Source organism: Wyeomyia smithii, chromosome 3 (genome assembly GCF_029784165.1).
Source record: "Wyeomyia smithii strain HCP4-BCI-WySm-NY-G18 chromosome 3, ASM2978416v1, whole genome shotgun sequence".
NCBI lineage: Eukaryota > Metazoa > Arthropoda > Insecta > Diptera > Culicidae > Wyeomyia > Wyeomyia smithii.
This window is the reverse complement of record NC_073696.1, coordinates 265,406,557-265,429,394: the sequence shown is the minus strand read 5'-3', so window position 1 is coordinate 265,429,394 and position 22,838 is coordinate 265,406,557. Positions and strand designations below refer to the sequence as shown.

The window sequence follows — 22,838 nt, the reverse complement described above, 5'->3', positions numbered from 1 at the left end:
TTCAACTAGAGTCTTAACTAACGATCCGTTGATTAACGGACCGGTGCCCACTTTCCCATGCGATAGAAGAACCCAGAGATTTTTCGCCTCAGAAAATCTCCGGAGGATTGAATCTAGATCAGTTTTGGTTGATTGTGAGTGGATAACGTCACCACACAACCATCGACACCTATGGCGTTGGGATTCGAACCCAGATCCAGCGTGGTTGGTGGAGGCACTACTTGTTTCAGGTTTAAAATATTTTTTTATTATAGTTTAGTTTTCGCCTATTTCAAGTTAACATATAAAATTTTATTGGAATCATTCTTGACTTCTCTGGCCTTCAAACTATTTTTCAGTAATTTGAAGTTTTTACCTTCCCTGGGCTTTGTAGGTTTTTGTTGGCGATTTGTAACCTAAGATTCAAATCTTGTTTCTTTTTAAAGAATATTTTTACATCAACTGTGAAGAATTCGGTACATAACTTCGAAACAAACTCAGACATAAATGACATTAGACGTTGATCCTGTAAAGTGGTGGTTGTTTTGATGTTTGATCGCCGCCACATACTGTTGAAGCCCTAATCAGTGCGAATGAGAAGGGAGACAAATTAGAGAAAAACAATCGCAGCCAACTATTAGTGTACAGAACAATTGCGGGGCTAGCGCTAGGATCCTATCTAACGGTCGTCTCTCTTAGCCAAGATTCTAACGTATGACGACTGGCTTGTTACTCCAGCACCTTACCCCGAGACCAACTAAATGATTCCTTAAGCCTTCCAGTGTTTGTGAGATGGCAGAAAATGTATAGTGCGTTAAACTAATACAACAGATCCCAAGCATGTGTAAATGAAAAATAATGTTAAAAATAGACATGATGAATTTCCCGGTTTTCCCGGTTCAGTTCCGAATTCCCGGCTATTTCCCGGTTTGCTGACCACCTTGAATTCAGCACAAACTCAGAACAAGTTGTGCGAGTCTATCAGTTGTTCACTAGTTTCGAAGTGATAGCAGGAGCAAAATTGAAATAGCAAAAAAAAATGTAACAATGTAACAATATTACAGGTTAAAAAGGCGAAGAAAATCAAAAAGGATGAAAAACTTGCTGCGTTCTAAGACCTAAATTAAATAATTTTTTTTTTTTCACCAAAAATGTCCGGGGTCCGGAAAGCATTACCCGGTCCGTTCCGAAAACCGGATGGCTTCGTTCCGGTCCGGTCCGGAAAAAAATCGGACTTTGAAGGTTCCGGTCCGATCGGACTTCGGACCGGACCGGACCGGACTTTAACCCGACCCTACCCGGTCCGATGTCGAACACTAACCTAGATGAATAAATATAATATAATTGGGGTTTCGGTTTGTTTCTGAGCTTCAAGAACATTACCTTTGACAAAAGCACGAGCAGGAGAATCACAAATGAAGCATCTTATCTGTATGTTAACGATGTATCCACCAATTTTTAGTCCGTGTTTCAAAAGCGGAATCATTTCATCATCGAATGGTGTTAAATATTCTTGAATATCAGATGGTTTACTTTTTCCATAGAATATTCCTATTACCATCGGAGGAATATGGTCCATTCCGTATATGTTTCCAAGTATCGGCCAAAACTGGTAATTTGAGCTTTTGTGAATAGGCAAACCGTCCATATTTATATTGAGTTTAAGTGATATGTTATTTGATAGGTCATAGAAATATGTTCTTAGACACGTTTCAAGCCCTTGATGCCAATATTTACCACCAGCTAAATCTGAGCAAAACGCACTGGCATTTCTAGGTGTTTCAAGTAAAGTTCTTGGATCGATTGGAAAACTAGAATCATTATATTGATATCGCAACAGACTAAGTAGTTCTTTTAGAGCGGTGTGTCTTATGTTGAACTTAAGAGCCCATTCTCGCAGACCCATTTCAGTTATTTTCCACAGCTGACCACATTCTTCAGTGACATCGGTTTGATTGTCCAAAAAGGAATCATTATTTTCGGGAAACATAAAATTATCAGCCTGGTCCTCATCGAGTTCTGCTGTGCCAATAACTGTTGTAGCGATTTGCTAAAACATTTACATTTTTAGTTATGATTAGTTTTCTTGCTTATAAAAACAAAACACCTACCTTGTTATTATTAACTGTTGGCCCTTTAGAAAAGTCCTGTGTATGAACAGCAGAAGAGGTGAAGAGCTGTTTGAGTTTAAGCTCCCATTCCTCACGATTTTGTTTAATTCGTCTATGAAATGTGCCACTTTTCTTATATTTTTTAAAATCAGATTTATTGAACATCATATTTTCGTTGGTAGTCGGATATTATACAATTGTATTATTTGATGGTACCCGAAAATGTCACAAAAAATTAAACAGTGCTTAAAAGATGTATAAACTTAACTTTTTAGCTGCTTGTAGAAAATCAGAGAAAATAATGACAGCTTGAGCGCATACTTAACGTTGTTTATACAGTATCCGTTGCTACTGTGCAACATTTATTATACACTCACTCTTTTGAGTGTTACTGAGTTGTTCTTGAATTGATACAGCATTTATAGCACGTTTATAGCATATGAATTTTAATGCATGTTCATTTGTTATTAGTTACCTTCAACCAATGCATATTCCACACTCGCTTCCGCGAAAGCAATTAAACAGCGACTATTCAGTGAAGAATGTTGTTGTTGATCAAAAGCGACGACAATAAATGTTTACAATGTTTGTTCAACACGTCTATCAGCATTATGTTTATACAGCATCGGTTGCCGCTGTGCAACACTTATTCGACATGAGGTTTTCTGAATGCAGCCGGATTGTTACTTGGGTATTCTGTCGACTGTGTTAAGGAAAGCAAGCACTAAGGGACCAACCACAGGTGAAATCTGCGTTTCAACAAACTTTGACAATTTTCAATAATGCAATAGTTCAAATAATCCAATTACATTTTTTTTTCATTTGGGCAGATGCATAGATGATTTTCCAATCGATTACTGTATGAACGAAAATCTAACAAAAACAAATTGGCTTTTAGGCAGTTGAAATTGGTCACAGACACACAAACTACCTGAGAGACATAGTTCTACGTCAATATATAACACCTTATTGTTTTCACTCATTAGTAACTCTTGTTTAGAGAAGCGAAAAAAATATGTTCCAAAAAGATTGTAGCTTTTTAACATTTCTGCGAATTTTGGTGCCCCAAAAGTGCGTCCAAAGGCCGCAGAGCAATTGTTCGCCGGGATCGTCGCTTCTACGTTTGCTTACGAGAAAACTTATTTGAGTCTCTGCAAAAGTTAGGGGCACCGAAATTCACGAGACTGGTTGAAAAACATCTTTCCTTTTTTCAGTTTGAGCTCCAGGGCAAAACCTGTATGTACCAATGTGATAAAAAAAAAAAGAAAATGGTTATTTTCAAGTAAAGTTATTTATTAGTAAATGTCAAAGGATATTTTTCCGGTACTAAAAGAATCACAAAAATCTAATGAAAACGGAAAAGTTTCAAAGTGATAATAACACTGGTCGACAGAAAGTAAAAAAATTCTGCCCTAATGCTTGAATAAGTTGCCCTAAAAAGATAGCTGTTTAACCATTTCTGTAAATTTTGGAGCCTCTAGTGTGTGCAGAAGTGCGTCTAAAGTCCGCATAGTGCGGTCTTTGACAAAGTTATCTTTGCTAAGAGCATCAAAATTCACAGGAATGGTTGAAAAGCTATAAACTCTTAGCTATAGAAATAGCTATAGAAATTCTCATAAACAGTCCGTTTGAATCGAAAGTAAGGGATACTCTGGTGTTGATTCGTAACTAAATTTTATTCAATCTAAAATCGCTACTAATACACAACCACTCTCTAGTACTAAACACTGTACTGGATTCCGAACCCAAAGCGAAGTCGAGTAGCTCTCCAATCGAACTCAAAACAAACAAGCGCAACCGGGGCAACGGAGGCAACCGCAGCAGCACGAGCAGCAAGCAAGTGCCGGCCGGCCGAACCGACACGGAACCGACCGACCGCGTGCCTCTGTTGCCAATGTGTACACCAGCGAACCTATTAGAGTGCGATGTGTGTGGGGCCGACCGATATGAGTCGTGAACCGGACGGAACTCGGGATTCTTTCGACGACCACATGTTCGAACTCGAATTCGCCCAACCAGAAGCGCAGCACCGGCGGAGGGTAGCCCAGGTTGATGTTAGTTCCAGATTGTGCGCCGCGAATGCGTTGAGTGTGTAGTACAGCTGATGACTGTGCGGTTAACGGCGGCCACAGGTGCGCGCGGATGGGCACGAGGAAGAAAGATAACAGTCGCCGTAGCGACGGGTATGAAACAAACTAGAGAAGCCGTGTTAGTGAGTGCGCCTGCGACCCCAAGTATGATGACAGTTCTACAAGGTATGCTATTCACGTCGATGCATTAGTATTAGTAATCGTTATGAACTTTTTCCAATTTTGTATGAAATTTGAAATGATTTTGCATTTTAAACTAACCTTATAAAACATTCTTTCCTGAAAAGTTATCGAAATGATGTTGAAACATGTTTTATTTGTGGGGAATACACAAACATGCTGCGATTTAGGTAAAATATGCTGTTTTTCATCAATTTGCCGGTAACCTTTTTGCACTTTTCGTTTTTTTATTGTAGTCTAATAGCGCTTCTAAATAGAGTCGCTTATGTTTCATACAGTAACAAAAGTCATGAGCTATGACAATGACTAAGATTATGCTCCAACTATTAGAAATATAGCATTTCTATATATTTTTCAGTTAGACATATTGTCGCAATTTTTCACATTAAATCTAAATTAATATCAATTTCTAGTGTGTTTCAACTGGAGATTCACTCTCCAGCCAAAAAAATCAGATATAAAACAACATAAAACGAGAAATTTCCAAAAATGTTCTAAATTCCATACAAAACGCGAAATTTTTCATAACGAGATTTGTTTGTGTGCGTGGATAGACAAAAATGTAGCATACCTTGTAGAACTGTCATCATACTTGGCCTGCGACCTACGAGAGACTGAGAAGCGAGATACCTTTTACCAGACCGTGGCGAGCGAGTGAGTGAGTTAATGCGACCGGGGCAGAAGCAAATGATGCCGGGTTTTCGGGTACCCCAAAACATACTGGCGCTTGTATGCAAATTATTATGAAATTTGAATAGGAATTCAGGTTTCCGGAGATGCCTTGTTAGGTCAGTGGAAAAGATGCAAATTGAATTGTGGAGAACGGTTTTTTTACCCATCGCGGTTCGGGTTGAGAATGAAACTGACAGTGATGAATCATGTGCTGAAATTGATCGTAAAAAAAACAGGAGGGTTGTGTGCAAAGCCACGACCGCAAGGTTGAAGTAGAATACTTTTTCAAGAAAGATAACCCGGCTGTCAGTCATTTTTCTAGTCAATAAACGTTGACTAATCAGATCAATCGAATTTTGCGCTTCAACAAGGATTGACTATTTTCAATAATATAGTAAGTTAATTGTTATGGTTGAGGCTTGACAATTTTTAAATTTTGAGATAAAATTTATTCATCAGGTTTCAATTTCATCCTGGAAAGGACAATTTGTTGTTCAATTTAGTATCGGATAAGATGCCGATTACATCTTTGCGTTATCACTGACAGTGCGAACAAAGTATTCGTTGTGATGAAGTAAACAGTGAAATGCTGATTTAACACTCAAAACTAGACGGCTCACGTGTTGTCAAAATAAGTCAACTTTTCATTGAATGCATTCACTAGTGCCCACTATCGCACAGAGACTGCATTTCACTAAAGTGCCTCACTGCATCAGCCGCTATCGATGCTGAGATCCGCTGCAACTAGTGTGCTATGCATTGCTACGCCACAGCTGTGGCCATTTTCCGCCATCGCTGGTATCCACTGCACTGCTAGTGCTGCTGCTAAGGGAGAGATGCTAAACTTATCGATTGTTATCGATATTAGTAAGAAATCATCGATAACTATCGATAGCCATATAAGCCGATATTTCCCATCCTTTCTCTTATACTGACAAAGAGCACATTTTCAATTGCAAGGTCTATGTTTCTGTCGACTGTGCTTGGGAAGCAATCATGTTAACGACCAAGCAGATCAATCGAATTTTGCGCTTCGACAAGGATTGGCCATTTTCAATAATATAGTAAGTTGCTTGTTATTGGGGCTTGTTTTTAAATTTTGATTATGCGAAAAATTGATTTTTATGCCGATAATGAATGTTTCGGCTGTCGTGTTCATGACTGAACGAAAAGATAATTCAGTACGTTAAAGTAAAATTATAATGTTTACAAATTAAAAAATGTGAATTAACTCATTAGAAAATTTTAACTCAAGTTTTTATTTCATTCTGAAAAGGACAATTTGTTGTTCATTTTAGTATCTGTTCAAAGCAGAATCGGGGTTTTCGGCTTTGCTCTCGTTAAGCACCACACAGGACTCAAATTAAACTAACTACTGAGGAGATCAACGTTTATTGAAGCTCCGAACCATTTCGCGTTTCGATGGGAAAGAGACCGTCTCTTTATTTCTAGCAGCTATGTACCCCACGTTGTGACAAATTTTATTATTTTTATAGCGCGAGAGCTAACTTTGCAGTGCTATAATTGCATTGACCACTGACAGCCTCTTTATATTGAAGCAACGCTTCTTATTAGAAACTGTCAGTATCGGATAAGATGCCGATCACATTTCGCGTTATCACTGACAGTGTGAATTAACTATTCCTTGTGATAAAATAAACAGTGAAAAGCTGATTTAATACTCAAAACTAGACGGCTCACGTGTTGTCAAAATAAGTCAACTTTTCATTGAATGCATTTACTTGTGCCCACTATCGCACAGAGACTGCATTTCACTAAAGTGCCTCACTGCATCAGCCGCTATCGATGCTGAGATCCGCTGCAACTAGTTCGCTATCCATAGCCATGCCACAGTTGTAGCCGCTATACGCTGCCATTGGTATCCACTGTCCCTGCATTAGCTGGCCCAGTTGCTATCGTTTCTGGAATCCGCTGCAACTAGTGCGCTATCCATTGCTACGCCACGCTGTGGCCGCTTTTCGCCATCGCTGGTATCCACTGCACTGTTAGTGCTGTTGCTAAGGGAGGACGACTGCTGTTGTCGCTGTCTAGAACTATAAAACAGAACAGATATGCAACTTCGAACAAAACTCTGCAGCAAATTGGTGCTCAAGCTTTCGCATTCATTTTTTGCTGTTCCATCCTACATTGATTTCACAGTGCATCGTTCTAACAGTTCGCTTCAATAGTTTGAACATGCACCAAAAAACTATTTTTTTTTTTGCTTTATTGACCAGGCAAAAAGGTGATCTTGAATAGTTGAATCTATCAAAATCAGGTTAAGACAGGACCGCATTCAAGAGATCTTTATAGTGGAAATTCAGTGACAATTCACAATCAACTTCTATAGAACAAATTAAATCTTTCAACCATTCAAACATTGCCTAACAAATTTCCTTTGATCGTACACCTCACGACTGTTGAAACTATTTTAACCTGTTAGTAGATTTACTTGAATATTTTCGTTGGACTTGAAAACCGAATTTCTCTACCAACGACAATATTTTTTTCTAGTACCATTTTTTATACCTAACATTGCTAGAAATGCATATCAGACGTGCTGTACCAGAACTGCTTACGACATTAGGTACAATGTAAATGTTAGTCAAGATATTCAGTTTTCAACTTGGGCAACAATGAAATTCGTCAAAAATATATTTACATAAAAACTGTTGCACGTATGCGGGTGGTACTGTACGTTTATCATGAAAAGGCACCCTCGCTATACCAGTACCGGGGAGAACAAAGGATTCTCTCGACGAAAAAGCGGCGAGAGCTCATACAGTCCTTTTGCTGAATGAATGGAATATAAGCGTAATGAAATTTCGAGTGTAAAATGCATTCTCTCCACCGCTAGATGTCGATACTTAAAATAAAGAGATTTTGTCTAGTTTTCGGTTCTTCAGTTGAACCGATGTGACTATAATGAGCGGCTTCGGCTGAAACAGGCTCTTATATAGGCCAAATAGCATGTTTTGAATTGCAAGGTATATGATTCTGTCGACCGTGCTTGGGAAGCAATCATATAACGACCAATCAGAGGTCGAATTTTTCGTTTTGCCAAGGCTTGACTATTTTCAATAGTACAATAGTGTGAATAATAAAATTACAATTATCTTCTTTTGGGAAGAATCTTAGAATATTTTCCAATCTATTGCTGCAAGCACGAAGGAAATCCATCGAATACTAACCGATTTATTGGCATTTGAAATTGGACATATTTTTCACTTTTTTCGGTTTTAGATTTTCATTTCACATCCCTATGTAGCCGAACTTCCTGAGAGAAGTATTCTACTTTAAAATTAGGACTTTATTGATGATAAAACTATTTGTTACAAGTGGTTATCAGTATTAACACAACCATCAAATGGCGCCACACACCGTTTCGGTTAGCTTTATCAGTTGAATCAGTTTTTACCGTAAGTAAAGTTTCATTAATCCAATTGAAGTATCGTGATACTCGCGTGTGATACGTTGGAGTTCCATACAGGAGGCATCGTTGACCAAAGGACACCAGGCCAATTAGCACCCAGCGGTCGCTTCGCCTCTGAATAAGAGCAGCTCCAGAATCATTATCACATGAACCGGGATCAGTGCAAATGAGGGTAGGATTCCACGATGTGTGTCTACTGACACAGGTTTCCAACGGTAAAACGTTAACAGACAACCGCTAGTAAAAACAATTTGCCTTTTACCAATCATATTAGTTTAAATTATCAAAAATAATTTTACCATCAGAAACTTTGCTTGCTCTCCATTCAGCAAAATTGTTCCGTATCCAGCTAGCATCGCTACAGTACTCGGATAAGCGTCACTATAATCAACAGCAACTGGTTGCACAAAGTTAGTAAACTCGAACGGAGCTGCCAACAGCAGCAGCGCCACATCGTGCAAACCGATAACCAAACTGCGATAGTCCGGATGAGCAAACACTTCCTGCACTGAGCGAGACTGTCGACTGGATTCCCACACCAGCAGATCATACTGGCCGGCTATAACTTCAAAAGCTTCCGGTTGGAACGTGTGGCCACAAACCGAATGGGCGGCAGTTAGAATCAATCGATCCGTTAGGATGGAACCACTAAATGTTATCGATTCGAGTAGAATCTGCACGGTGAAAGGAAGCTCGCCCGGTTCGACCCGAACTCCACCAAAAAGACGTTCAATTGGAACATGATTTGAGGAACTTTTAACCACGCACCACAAAAGTACGAGCAATTTTTTTGGGATCATTGAAAATTTGGTTTGAATGTCACAATGGTTACACTATTACTGAGGGCGAAAACCATCGTGAAAGATTGATTTGATTGATGAAATTATTGAAAATCAATCATTCCACTTTATTTATCCTCACGATTTGAAACGCGGACAGCTCGACATATTTATCAACATTTTCAATGTTTGATGGTCACATATGGTAAATATAAAAAACTTCCATCAAAATTGAGAACGAACTGAGTGGAAGTTGTTTCTGCCCAGATTTTCGAACATAAGTTGAATTATTTCTAGTCCAAAAAAATATCTATTTTGAGGAGAGGAATCAAATTAATCAATCGAATCGGATCGATCGATTTAGTACTCTATTTACTATTTTAGTTAGTACACTGAAATCGCTTTTGACATGTTCTATGGGGATTTAGGAATGTGCGCAGTTTTCTTACGCTCTACGTATACCTTGCGTAAAAAGCCACTTTCTCAAACTACAAAACGTTTTATACAAAAGAAGTAATTTCTCGATGAATAATTGGTGGTTTTATAATAATTTATCGAAATATAAATTTATGCATACCAAAAACAATAGATTTTGACAAACAAATTTCGTATGAAAATAATGTTACATACAAGGTTACACAATAATACCGATTATTTTCAACCCCTTCTGAAGTAAGTTGCCGGAAGGACCAATATAAATGCACTAATTCATGTTATTCATGATAATCATATTTTGGTACGCATTGAAGAAAAATCGTTTAATTGACTCGCGGCTTTCAAATGAATGAAAATGCAACTTTTTCTTCATAAATTATCGATAAATAGTCATTACGGTGTCAACACATCGATAAAAACAAAAACCAGAATTTAGGTTTTAATATTTCTTTATTGATTGAAAAAAAAAACGAGAAAAAACTGACGCACTGTTAGACGAAAAGAGCACAACATTGCTGAAAGTAAGGAGTCAAATTGACGCAGACTATCTTTCCAGTGTTAATATAACTTTGCTCTTTAACTTTCCTCTCTTAAACGTTACCTCTACTCTACTTCATTCTAGTAAATGAAATGCCAAATGAGATAAGGTTCGGATGAAGCTTAGAAACTTGTGACTATAAAAACAAAAAGATAGCTCAGATCCAGAAGTCTAACTTTTCATCTCCACTTTTCATTTGGTTTTTCAAACGATTCAAGATCAAGATTTACAAAAAGATTTCATAAGGTATTGAAAACTGGCGTGAAATTATCGAAATGTCTGCGTTATTGTTAACTTTAGTTAATTCCACCCTTTGTGCGTAAATATTTTCGTTCGAAATGTTATGAACAAAAAATAATGATGTCAACTGAATGATACAAAAGGCAGCCAAATGCTCTGGAAAAGCTTGTAAACGCTTTTAACCCTGGAAAGATAATCTTATTCTGGCGTTAAATTGATGAATGAATTTTAAATCATTTAATATGCAAGGTTTTGTTTACAATTTAATAGTGAATGATCATTATGTTGTTAGCACATCCGTACATAACAAATATGAGAATTCAGTTATATGAAAAACGAGAACGGATTCGCACTATTTGAAAGGAGGCAGTGAGAGGGCAGTGTCACTAAAGGTAAGGAGTCAAATTGACGCAGACTATCTTTCTAGGGTAAAATGCTAGAAAAAGGCAAAAAACATTCCATATTGAGCTCTAAATAACTGAATGCTGAACAGGCTGAAAAAGAAAAATTTTGCAAATTCAGTCCAGAACAGCAAAAAATTCTTCTCAAAGCAAAAATTCAGAAAGGTTGTATGCCACGACCGCAAAGTTAACGTAAAACTATACAAACTATATGACGATGAATTCGTCGCACTTCTCCTCTCTTCTGCTTTTCGACAATTTATAATGAATGATAGAGGCTTAGGCTACGATAGAAAATCTTCCGTCAGTATGTCAAATAATTTTTATCCAGCACTTACTCCAAAAATAACGGTAATATATTACTCTCCGGAAATTATTTTATGGCCTTGAAAGAATCAAAAAGTCATCAGGGAGCGATTTACGACCACTGGATATCATCTCGGTGCGGAAATATCCATATTGGATGGTATTCGGCCATTTTTGGCTGTTTTTCAGAAGTCGAAAGGTATCACTTTGGATTTGGCATCTGGGGTCGATTTATGGCCTGTGTTCATTACGTAGTATTTGGTGATTTGAGGCTATTTTCTAAACACCGGAGTTCACTGTCTTGGGTTTAAAAATGGCTTTATCTCGTAAGGTCTAAGCTCTTAATCAGCTAATTGAAACATTTGCTGCTACTGCGCATGATTTGTTTAAGCCGTAAGCAAATTCGGAAAGCCAGCGGATATTGGCACAATCTGCTAGGCTACGGCCAACTAGGTATATTATTCTGTCGATCTTTTTAGGGCAAGCCAGCAAGCATCCAATCAGAGGACATAATTTTCATTTTAACAAGGCTTAACAATTTCCAATAGTACAAAAGTTCGCATAATCAAACAGCATTCTCTGCTATTGGGCGTATGCGTGTATAATGTTCGATTGAAAACAAACCGACTTATAAGTATTTGAAAAGGGACAAATTTTGTTCCCTTTCCGTTAAGAGATTTTTAGTTTACACCCCTATGTTAGAGAGGCAGCGAAAATGGACAGGTCACCAACCATGTACATTTTGTTTATTGGCCTAAAAAATGATCTGTGTAAAATTTCAGCTCAATCGGACATGATTAGGCCAACATCGCACCTCAAGACCAACCAGGAAATAAAAAAAGTACAAATGTTGAGTCAAATTTGTCTGCACCACTTCTATTAATCTCTCAAGAATATTTTTTTATCCTTTAAGTGTCACCTTGCTTACGGTAATACCGATATTTGTGCGTTATTAGCTTTCCGCAAACTAGTAGCTGCTATCTCAGGCTTCAGAATGGCGATCTTCAGTTTCTGCACGCAAAACTTTTCCTTATTACTTTAGAAGCAATAGCGCAAAATTACCTTTAAGGTAACAAATCCATTACTTAAAAAGCAATAAAATTCTTCCCCAGTCAAGTAACAACACATACTGTCATATATTTAGCACGTGTTATGAGAGTACGGCTATCTAAAAATGGTCGCTTCAACCACAAGCAACGTTTTTTCTGTCGAAAAATGCTCCCTCTCCACCTCAAGTAAAAAAAAATCACACACCGTCGCATAAGTTGCACATGTTACAAGTTTTTTCAATCTACAATTCATCCGGTGGGCGTGTATTAGTTCGCTCGTTGTATGCATACGGAGCAGCGAAAAAATATGACAAGAGCTGCCAAGCAACATTTTCCCCGTCATAGAGTTTGCAAACGTTGATGATTTCAAAGACTTGAAATGCGCTTTAAAATGACATCACGATCTGTAAACTGCGTTAGAGAAAAATAAAAACATTCGCTTTCTTGCAAGCTATTTACAGCACATAATCATTGATTCATGAAAACTCATTTGGACCTGTTCGAATATACAAAACTCGTGCCCATCCAGAACAATATTCGCAACTTCGGCAACTCTGGTCAGACAGTATTACATATTTCCATTCCAAGTAAACACTGGGGGACGAAACGAAAGTGTTTCTAATTGGACATTTGAGGTTGACGGTTGAGATTCTGATTGTGTGTGGATGAAGGGAGACAAAAATGAACCAGATCGTTGCATCAATACAAATGCAGCGAGCGAAGTCTTGCCAACACATGCATTTCGGTGCTTGGCTGTATGTTCTCCTGCAGAAACACATACAAGCGTGTGGCCGTCATAATTTTTATTACTTTTTGTTTGTTACTTTTTGTGTATAATGCGCAGTCATAAGACACAGAAGATCGGAGTAAACCATGAACGCGAACGGACGGGTTTTTTTCTGTCAGTTTGGATATTAAAATTTTTTTAGAAAAAAGTGGTATAAATGCCATTTTCATTGGTGGATTATTTAGTTTATTCCTGCCCGGAGTTGTGGTTAATCAAGATCTTGAAATAGAGAAACAAAGTTTGGTGCGGTCATTTTTGTTTCTCTGGTCAGTGATACGCAAAGTATATCGTGGGAGTACTTGCAACGCGTTGCTAATCGCTAAGTTTTCTTAATTATTGCGTGTGAAAACAGTGAAAAAAACATGAAAAGTTGGTGTTAAATACGTTAATTGGCCTTGATTATTCTCGAATGTGCGTTTTGTGGAGAAAAAAAAAACGACTTCGTTGGACCTTGACCGGCGTAAAAAGAAACGGGAAAATAACTATCAGAAGAGAACAGTGCTCACTGGACACAGATAAAGCAGGATAAATCTTTTGCCGGATTATTGAGATCATGGAATTTCCTTAATGCATATTTCTGTTAATAAGCTAAGTATATTTTTTCCTTAGTACTGAAAATCATAGCATAGCAACAAAAATCTTTTTTTTTGTTTTTATTTGGTGTAGACCAGTGACCCGGGGTTGCCAGCTATAAGAAAAAGACTACGAACTTAAATTCAATCTGATGACTCTTGTTGGGCTCGTTTTATAATTAGTTTGGCTTTTGAAAAATGAGCTGTGAATGCATGACACTCTTACAAAACAAAATAGGCAGTTTTACAATATAGTTTAAAAATAGTTTGAAAATTCAATATCGCGCTCGACAAGTATTTGATCCCATCGTCTACCATGCTCTAACTGGTCGGTTACAGACATTTCACTTAGTTCTATGCTTTTATTTTATGACTTTTCTAGCTTTTGGACAATTGTAATACACATAAACAATTTTTATTTAATTATACTGTAACCGTTTTGGTCGGGCTGACGATAGTCCACGACAACTAAATTTTGATTGCGATTGTTTTGGCATTTTGTTAATAAACTTAGCACTTTGTTTGGTTTGATATGCATATTTGCATTTTTCCTAGTTTTTAGGCTTTGGAGGCATGAAACTTTGCCAGTAGGTATCTTAGTTTATTTATTATAAGAGAGAACCGGTGCGAAACACCGTGTCCCTGCGCGTCTGCGTCGGTAGAAGGGAATAGTGCTGCCGTGCATAACGCTCCGGTGTAAACGCGTCTTCGGCTCGGGTTAGTTAAGCACATCTAAGGGTTTACAGAGTGTAGTGAATCGCTTTTTAAGAACAGACGAATGTCGTTAGTCGACCTGTTAAGCAGAAAGCCATATCTCCGGGTGACCGAATATCTACCGTTATAATTTTCGGTATAAAGAGGGTCCTTCACGAAGAAACGATAGAAGTGGCGAGACGTTTACGTGGACTCAACTCCAGTAGTTTTCGTAAAATCGTGTAGTCAGCTGAGATAAATCAATGGGAGATACGTTTCGGTAGTTGTATAAGGACTTCATAAACAGATGTCCGAATGTCACGTCGATACCTTCCATGAGTTCGTGTTTTTTACAGATAGATTATCAACGCGATGTAGTTTTCGGTATAACCTCTTGGAGGAAACAATAGAAGTGTCGAGACGTTAACGTGGATAGAGCTTTCGTAGCTCTCGTAACATTGTGTAGTCGGCTGAGATACACCAATGGGAGACTCTCTTCGGTAGTTGCATGATGATTTGTTGAGGGAATGTTCGAATATTTTAGTCTGTATTAATTTAATCGCAGTTCCGGTATTCTCGCGTGCCCTTTTTTCGGTGGTATATCAAACAGAACGAGTTCGAATCACGTAATAATTTTCGCGGAGGTTAATATGAACTTGTAGGCGCGATATTTGCTATGAACCCGGTACCCGAATTCAGCGCATCGTTTACCAAAACGAAATCTGCTGCAAACCCTACCCTTTTCTCCAACATCCCAGTGATTTCTCGTGGAAGTGCAGATGTGTTCTCGGCTTCCAATAAAGCGAGTATCACGTCAACATATTCCCATACACACTCCTTCTTTGACCTGCATTCGGATGCGGCCGGCGCTGGTATTGCCTAACATAAAGATAAGATCACCAGTTTTTACACATTGAGGATGAATGTTAGTCCCAAACATCACCCATTGGTTCTCTGTGTAATTACAGCTGATCTGGCAATAACGGAGTAGCAACCGCGGGCGGTCAATCATGCTCATGCTCATGCTCATAATGCGCAGTCATAAGACACAAAAAGTAATAAAAAATTGCCCAAAAGCAATAAAATATTCCCCGTCTGCGTTGGGTGTGAGTAAAGTCCCGGTTCTAGAAGTATCAATATTGGAGTGTTGCCAACATTCCGAGTTGTGCTCTCGTCGTGTTCGGTCGCAATTTTATTTCGATCTCGATAGTGCCGATCAGAAATTCGCCTTCAAGGTCACCGTGCGTTGTGTCGCTGCCTGAAGAAATTCGGTACCCGGCGCACGGCCGTTTGGCTGTATTGGTCGATCGGACAACCAAGGAAGGAAGCAGCAAGCAGAGATTGGCATCGCCCGTGCGCTGATTGTAAAGGAGAGCGGCTGCATGAGCTAAGTAGTTTTTTTTTCTTGGTTTTTTTCTACAATACTATTTGTTAATTGGCATTTTGCGTGTGTGGCTCACGCGTCCAACATGGACGACGATGGTGACATGACCGAAAGCGGGGATGAAAACCCGCTCCATCCACCGCCTAGCCCTCCCGGATACAAAGTTCCAAGGATTAAAATTGGAACCCCGCAGGAATTTACCCATCGGCTAAAGGAGTATCCGGAGGGCAAAGCTGGTATTGGGGCTGCATTTATCCGGCCGAAAGTTAAAGCATTGAACACAATGCAAATTTGTAGGGATCTGGCACGGTTTTCAGCCGTGACTGAAATAACGAATAAGCTGGCCCGAATAAGCTGCGTATTTTGGTGTCTGACTTCAAGCAAGCAAATCATCCCCAAAACTGATTCATTCAAAGTTTTGATTAATAAGCATAAATGCGATGCATTTTCCCTCGGTGAAACTTGGCTCACTTCAAATGTAGATCTCAACTTCCATGATTTTAACATAATTCGCCTTGACCGAGACACCCCATATGGAGGAGTACTTCTAGGGATTAAGAAGTGCTATTCTGTCTATCGTATTAACCTTCCCTCGGTCCCAGGCGTCGAAGCTGTCGCATGTCAAATGACAATACAAGGTAAAGAGCTTTGTATTGCCTCAATATATATTCCTCCCAGAGCACAGGTTGGGCAACGGCTGCTCTTTGATTTAATAGAACTTCTTCCCTCGCCACGTTTGATTTTGGGAGACTTCAACTCTCATGGTGTGGCTTGGGGTTCCCCATACAATGATAACCGCTCCTCTTTAATCTATAACCTTTGCGATGACTTCGACATGACTATTTTAAACAACGGCGAAATGACACGTATCCCGAAACCTTCAGCGCGCCCAAGCGCTTTGGATCTATCCTTATGTTCGACGTCGCTACGGTTGGATTGCACATGGAAGGTAATCCTCGATCCTCACGGTAGCGACCATTTGCCTATTCTTATTTCGATTAATAACGGGTCAACTAGCATGCGACCAGTTGACATTCCGTATGACCTCACACGGAATGTCGATTGGAAGTTATACGAGGAAATGATATCATAAGCTGTCGAGTCGATTCAACATCACCCACCACTTGAAGAATACAACCTCCTCGCGGGCTTGATTCTCGACGCCGCGTTGCAAGCCCAAACGAAGAAATATCCCGGCGTTACGATCAAAGAACGGCCTCCCACTTCGTGGTGGGACAAAAAGTGCTCCGATGTCTACACGGAAAAATCCGACGCGTTTAAGGCCTTTTTTTGGGTGAAAGGTAAACCCGACGACTTTAAGCGGTATTTGGAGCTTGAGACCAAGTTTAAAAGCTTGGTCCGAGCAAAGATACGCGGATATTGGCGCCGGTTCGTAAACGAAACGTCGAGGGAGACATCGATGAGCACTCTTTGGAACACAGCCCGAAGAATGCGGAATCGTATAACGGTCAACGAAAGCGAGGAGTCTTCAAGTCGGTGGATATTTGATTTTGCCAGGAAAGTATGTCTGTTCCTGCGCAAAACTTTGTTCGCGATACGTCTCCGAGCCACGACACGATAGAATCACCTTTTACGATGGCAGAATTTTCAGTTGCCCTCCTGTCCTGTGACAATAACGCACCTGGGTTAGATAAAATCAAATTCAACTTATTGAAGAATCTACCCGGCAATGCCAAGAGGCGCTTGTTGGACTCGTTCAATAAGTTCATGGAGCAAAATATTGTACCGCAGGATTGGAGGCAAGTGAAGGTGATCGCCATCCAAAAACCAGGGAAACCAGCTTCTGATCACAACTCTCATAGGCCGTTTGCAATGCTATCCTGTATCCGGAAATTGATGGAGAAAATGATACTCCGTCGTTTAGATTATTGGGTCGAATCTACTATCAGATACTCAATTTGGCTTCCGCCGTGCCAAAAGAACGAATGACTGTCTTGCGTTGCTTTCTACAGATATTCAGCTGGCCTATGCTCGCAAAGAACAAATGGCATCTGTGTTCTTGGACATTAAGGGGGCTTTTGATTCCGTTTCTTTTGACATTCTTTCGGGCAAACTTCACCGACAAGGATTTTCACCAATTTTGAACAATTTTTTGCATAATTTGTTGTCCGAAAAGCATATGCATTTTACGCATGGCGATTTGAAACTTTTCGTATTAGCTACATGGGTCTTCCCCAGGGCTCATGCTTAAGCCCCCTTCTTTACAATTTTTATGTGAATGACATTGACGCATGTCTGGCAAATTTATGCACGATAAGACAACTTGCAGACGACAGTGTAATCTCTGTTACGGGAGCCAAAGCTGCCGATTTGCAAGGACCATTGCAAGATACCTTGGACAATTTGTCTGCTTGGGCTTTACAGCTAGGTATCGAATTCTCTCCGGAAAAGACTGAGATAATAGTTTTTTCTAGGAAGCGCGAGCCTGCTCAGCTCCACTTACAGTTAATGGGTGAAACGATTTCTCAGGTTTTGGTATCTAAATATCTTGGTGTCTGGTTCGATTCGAAAGGCACCTGGGGATGTCACGTTCGTTATTTGATGAAAATAGTAGGAGGGTGGTAACCAAGACACGACCGCATAGTTGACGTAGGACTACAATAATTTTATAATTTTATTTTGAAGCTATGTTTGATTTGAGCTCGTCTTACTTTTGTAGTTTGCTTGATTTATTTTAACCAATTTAAGCTCAACATCTTCCAAAAGGAAGGTGTTTTGGTTCCGGTGGTAATATCAAGTATCTAGGTCGTCAGCCCAAATTCATCAAGCGACACCTCAAACGACTTGGAACTAAAACTAGTTCATTGGTGGCCATTTCTACTGTTAAGGTCGTCTTTGACCATTTAAAAAGTCATGAAAAAAACCGTTCATTATTGGCATGGTTCGATTTTGGCAACAGAAAAAATTCTGAGGTGTTGCCAAAATCGAACGGGGTCTGTATTTTGATTATTTCTTTGCAGCACTCTATCTTAGAAGAAAAAATATTCTCTTTAACATTCACAATGGTCCAGAAACCAAATTTAGGAGAAAATTTGGGTCTAGAGCTCTATAGCAATGTCTTAGAAAAAAACTTTATTTTACAAAGTTACTTAAAATTATTGGAGTTATAAAATTGTAAAACAAGGTTTTCTATCTACAAAAATAAAAAAGTTAGATACTTGATTTTCCCCTAAATTTGGTTTCTGGACCATTGATGAATACCTTTCATTCTAATACAGCGAATTTTCTTTAATGCGCGAAAAGGCAACCTTCTATAAAATATTTAATTGAGTACGATTTAGTAGAAATTAAACTTCCTTCTATATCTATTTGTCTTGTTGAAGTTGGCTCACTCACCGATCACAAAGCGGCAAAGATGTCACATAAATTTTTTTCCTGTAATTACAAGCTCGTGGAAAAAATATCGATAACGAATTACAGTTTTAGTAGAAAATGTATATTCACAGAAAATTTGAAATTGACATAGAATTTTATGAACATGTTAACATTCAATTCAGGTCAATTTAAACATTTTATCAGTATACAGAATCAATCAGAAAAAAATTTGATCAGTTTCAAGATACCAAAGACCAACGAAGATACCATGTTTGAAAGTTAAATGTCCGTTATCTTCGAAAATAAACTGGGCTACTGGAAAGTAATATTTTCTTGCAAATGCTAATTCAAAAAAATTTCAATTGAAAAATACAAACACTAACGTCGGAACTCTAATATCAAGATGAAATGAATTTGGTTTTTCTCTAAACCGCCACCGTGTGATGCAACTAGTATTGTCGTATTGGACTAAATTCATTTAGCTAGTAAATATAATCATCAGTACAGCTCGTTTAACTACATATTCAAAGATCTGTACGGAGCATTTTGGTTTCTATTGTCTTTTAAATACCTTATATTTAGTTATTTAAATAAATCTAAAAAAAGGCAGAGTGTAGAGTTCAAAAATAAACAACGCATTTCGTTGTCCCCGGCGGCGCAGCCTATTTTGCGACATCCGAAAAATCATATTGAATTCTGATATTTGCTGCTATACGAAACAAGAAGAAGGAGAAGACAATTCAAACGGCAATTCGATTGTGCTCCACGCCCCACTGTGCGTCAACAGTGGCATGTAGTTTTCACTTGGCTTGACTGCACAAAAATGAATATCAAGTTTTCCTGTACTGATAGACGACGAGTAACCAGCGCTCTGTTCATACATTACTTGGTGCAGTACTGTTGCCTGTGCCATCATATTCTCCTTCAAGACATCAGTTTTATTAACATTAACATATTTGTTAACAGCAGAACGTAAAACTGTCTGGTAGTGGAGGTGGTTACGAACTTTCCGAAAAAGCTTTACCTTCAAGACATCAATTTAGTCTAGGCTGATGGAAGCTAACATTAGTTGACCTATTGGGACGGGGAGATTCTGTCAAATTTTTTTTTGCCACTGCTATACAGGATATCACTGCAGTCAGTTGGTGTCTATTCATGAAGTCTGTGCTAGGCGTGCTCGCATATGATTGGTACATTGTTGGTGGAAATTCGACCTTGAAACTTTTATTAAATTTTCAATGTTTAACAATGAAGTGACAATGAAAATTGAAGAATCACAAAATTGTCCATCATTTTATCAATCCAACGACATATCGATTATTGTGGTCCATCATGTGGTTACATCAGTATAACCGTCTGAAATCTTTCATTCCGCTGTTACATCTTGGTTTTAGTTTTCGCGGAATGTATCTCGGTATAGTGCGGTTAGATGTAGTCCTACGTCAAAATGTCAACAGCGAGTAAATTTTCTCCGGACAGTTACTGGATCATGGTGGGGCGCCCACACAGGAGACCTCATAAGGCTTTACCAAACAACGATATTGTCGGTGCTTGAGTACGGGTGTTTCTGCTTCCGCTCCGCTGCAAACACCCATTTAATCAAGCTGGAACGTTGTTTGCGTATTGCCTTAGGTTGCATGCATTCGACCCATACGATGAGTTTTGGCGGGCGTTCTCCCATTAAAAGACCGCATTTGGGATCTGACTACTCGTATTCTAATCAAATGTGAGGTTTTGAACTCCTTGGTAATTGAAAACTTCGATAGGCTAGTTGAACTTAATTCTCAAACCCGTTTCATGACTGTGTATTTCAATCACATGTCTCAAAGTATAAATCTTTCCTCATTCACCTCCAATCGTGTCAACTTATTAGATACTTCTGTTTCTACTGTGTTTTTCGATACATCCATGATGGAAGAAACTCGTGGAATCCCGGATCATTTACGCGTGCAGCAGATCCCTAAAATATTTTATAACAAATATAAAAAAAATTAACTGCGATAATGCGTTTTATACTGATGGATCACTTCTTAACGGGTCCACTGGCTTCGGTATATTCAACAATAATTTTATCGCCTCCTACCAGCTCGATAATCCTGCTTCTGTTTACGTCGCAGAATTGGCTGCAATTCAGTATCCCTTAAGCAGGTATTAGACGACGCAAATATTTGCTATTTTTGGTACGATTTTTATTTGCACAAAATAAAATCTGTATTAAAAAATAGCAAATATTTGCTTCGTCTAATACCTGGGATTATTAGAAAAAATGCCCACGGACCATTACTTCATCTCTACGGAAAGTCTCAGTTCTATTGAGGCTCTTCGATCGATGAAGGATGCAAGGCACTCTCCGTATTTCCTGGGGAAAATACAGGAACATCTGAGTGCTTTATGCTTTATCCGAAAAATCTTCACAGATTACCTTAGTGTGTGTCCCTTCTCATTGTTCCATTCCGGGCAATGAGAAAGCGGACACTTTGGCTAAGGTGGGCGCAACAAACGGTGATATTTACCACAGACCAATTGCCTACAATAAATTTTTAAAATTTTCACGTCAGAATTCACTTATCAACTGGCAGGCCTCGTGGGATAAGGGAGGTGGCTACACAGGATCATCCCCAAGGTTTCCACCAAACCTTGGTTTCGGGGGTTGGATGTAGGACGAGATTTCATTCGCATGATGTCTCGGATTATGTCCAACCACTACGGGCTAGATGCACATCTCTTGCGTATTGGGCTGGCGAGCAGTAATCATTGCGTTTGTGGATTGGGGTATCAAGACATTGAACACGTGGTTTGGGTGCCTTGCCATACATGCTACATGTTTATAGCTACTTGAAGAGCATCAAGGTGCCAATTTAACAGCGAAACGAATCCCGGATAAAAAAATAACCATGTTAGTTTTAGTATTAGATTTAGTTTCAGCTCGTAGTCGGCAGCGAGGGTAAAGAATTTGCCTATAGCTTATAAGATATTTTAGACCATAAGGCATTAGATTTAATTGGCTCCGTAGAACATTAATTTGTATTGTGCCGTGTCAAATAAATGTTGTGTGAACAAAAAAAAGTATATTGGAAAGTTGTTGAATATTTTAAAGTTTCACCCAGTTTCGTAGAATCCAAAAGTCGCATCAAAAGACATCAATTTGCTTTTGTTTCTTGGTGTCTTGGCAGGTCCAGCAGACCTCGATCTTATCCAGCTGTTTGGACATCATCACGCATCGGTCTCTGGACGTTATCCCGTTTAGAAAAAGCAGTATTGGGGAATATATGATCGATTTTCACGAATGTCCTGAAATTGGAAGTCGCCGGACACAAAATCCGGGTCATTCAGGTTCGTAAATACAGTCATACCTCGATATAACGTAATTACTTAAAATTGAAGTACAACAATTATTCTTGGGGTGGGTAATGTTCCGAATAAATGTTTTTAGCAACCAATAAGTACCGTAAAATGGGGTAAAATTGACATTTTTTTTCATGTTTTGTAGCTGGTTATGTTCGTCTACAAAAATTGTCTTAAAGGGGCATAAAAAAGGTTTCTATATACTGCTAGGTGAAGGGAAAAAAGTTTTTGCGCACTTTTGAGTAACCATCAAGAATTGCATCAATGAAAGAAAAAGTTTTCGTGCTTCGATATGCCGTAACGAAAAAAAAGTTGCCTTATATCGAGGCATGACTGTACCAATAATGTATTAAAATATAGTGTTGAACATTATGTTTCTGTGGACACCAATTTCAGATCTCTAGATAATCTCTAGATTTGAAAACGGGAGTCAACATTCGGTCTCGGGAAAAAATAAATTGTTTTTACTTGCATACACGGACTGATGAATTGTCGGCTCGCATAATTA

The 22,838-nt window shown here is 38.8% G+C and overlaps 1 protein-coding gene across 1 annotated transcript; it reads right to left on the bottom strand.

The window, feature by feature from the left end:
* Positions 1-8,740: 8,740 nt before the first annotated feature.
* LOC129729245 (ovochymase-2-like) lies at positions 8,741-9,265 on the bottom strand. The gene has a single exon (XM_055687750.1). It carries the CDS (start codon positions 9,263-9,265, stop codon positions 8,741-8,743), a length of 525 nt encoding a protein of 174 aa, XP_055543725.1.
* Positions 9,266-22,838: the final 13,573 nt, after the last annotated feature.

Bases quoted from the DNA above. Each gene is read 5' to 3' on its own strand.
- LOC129729245 (XM_055687750.1), bottom strand. From the start codon at position 9,265: ATGATCCCAAAAAAATTGCTCGTACTTTTGTGGTGCGTGGTTAAAAGT.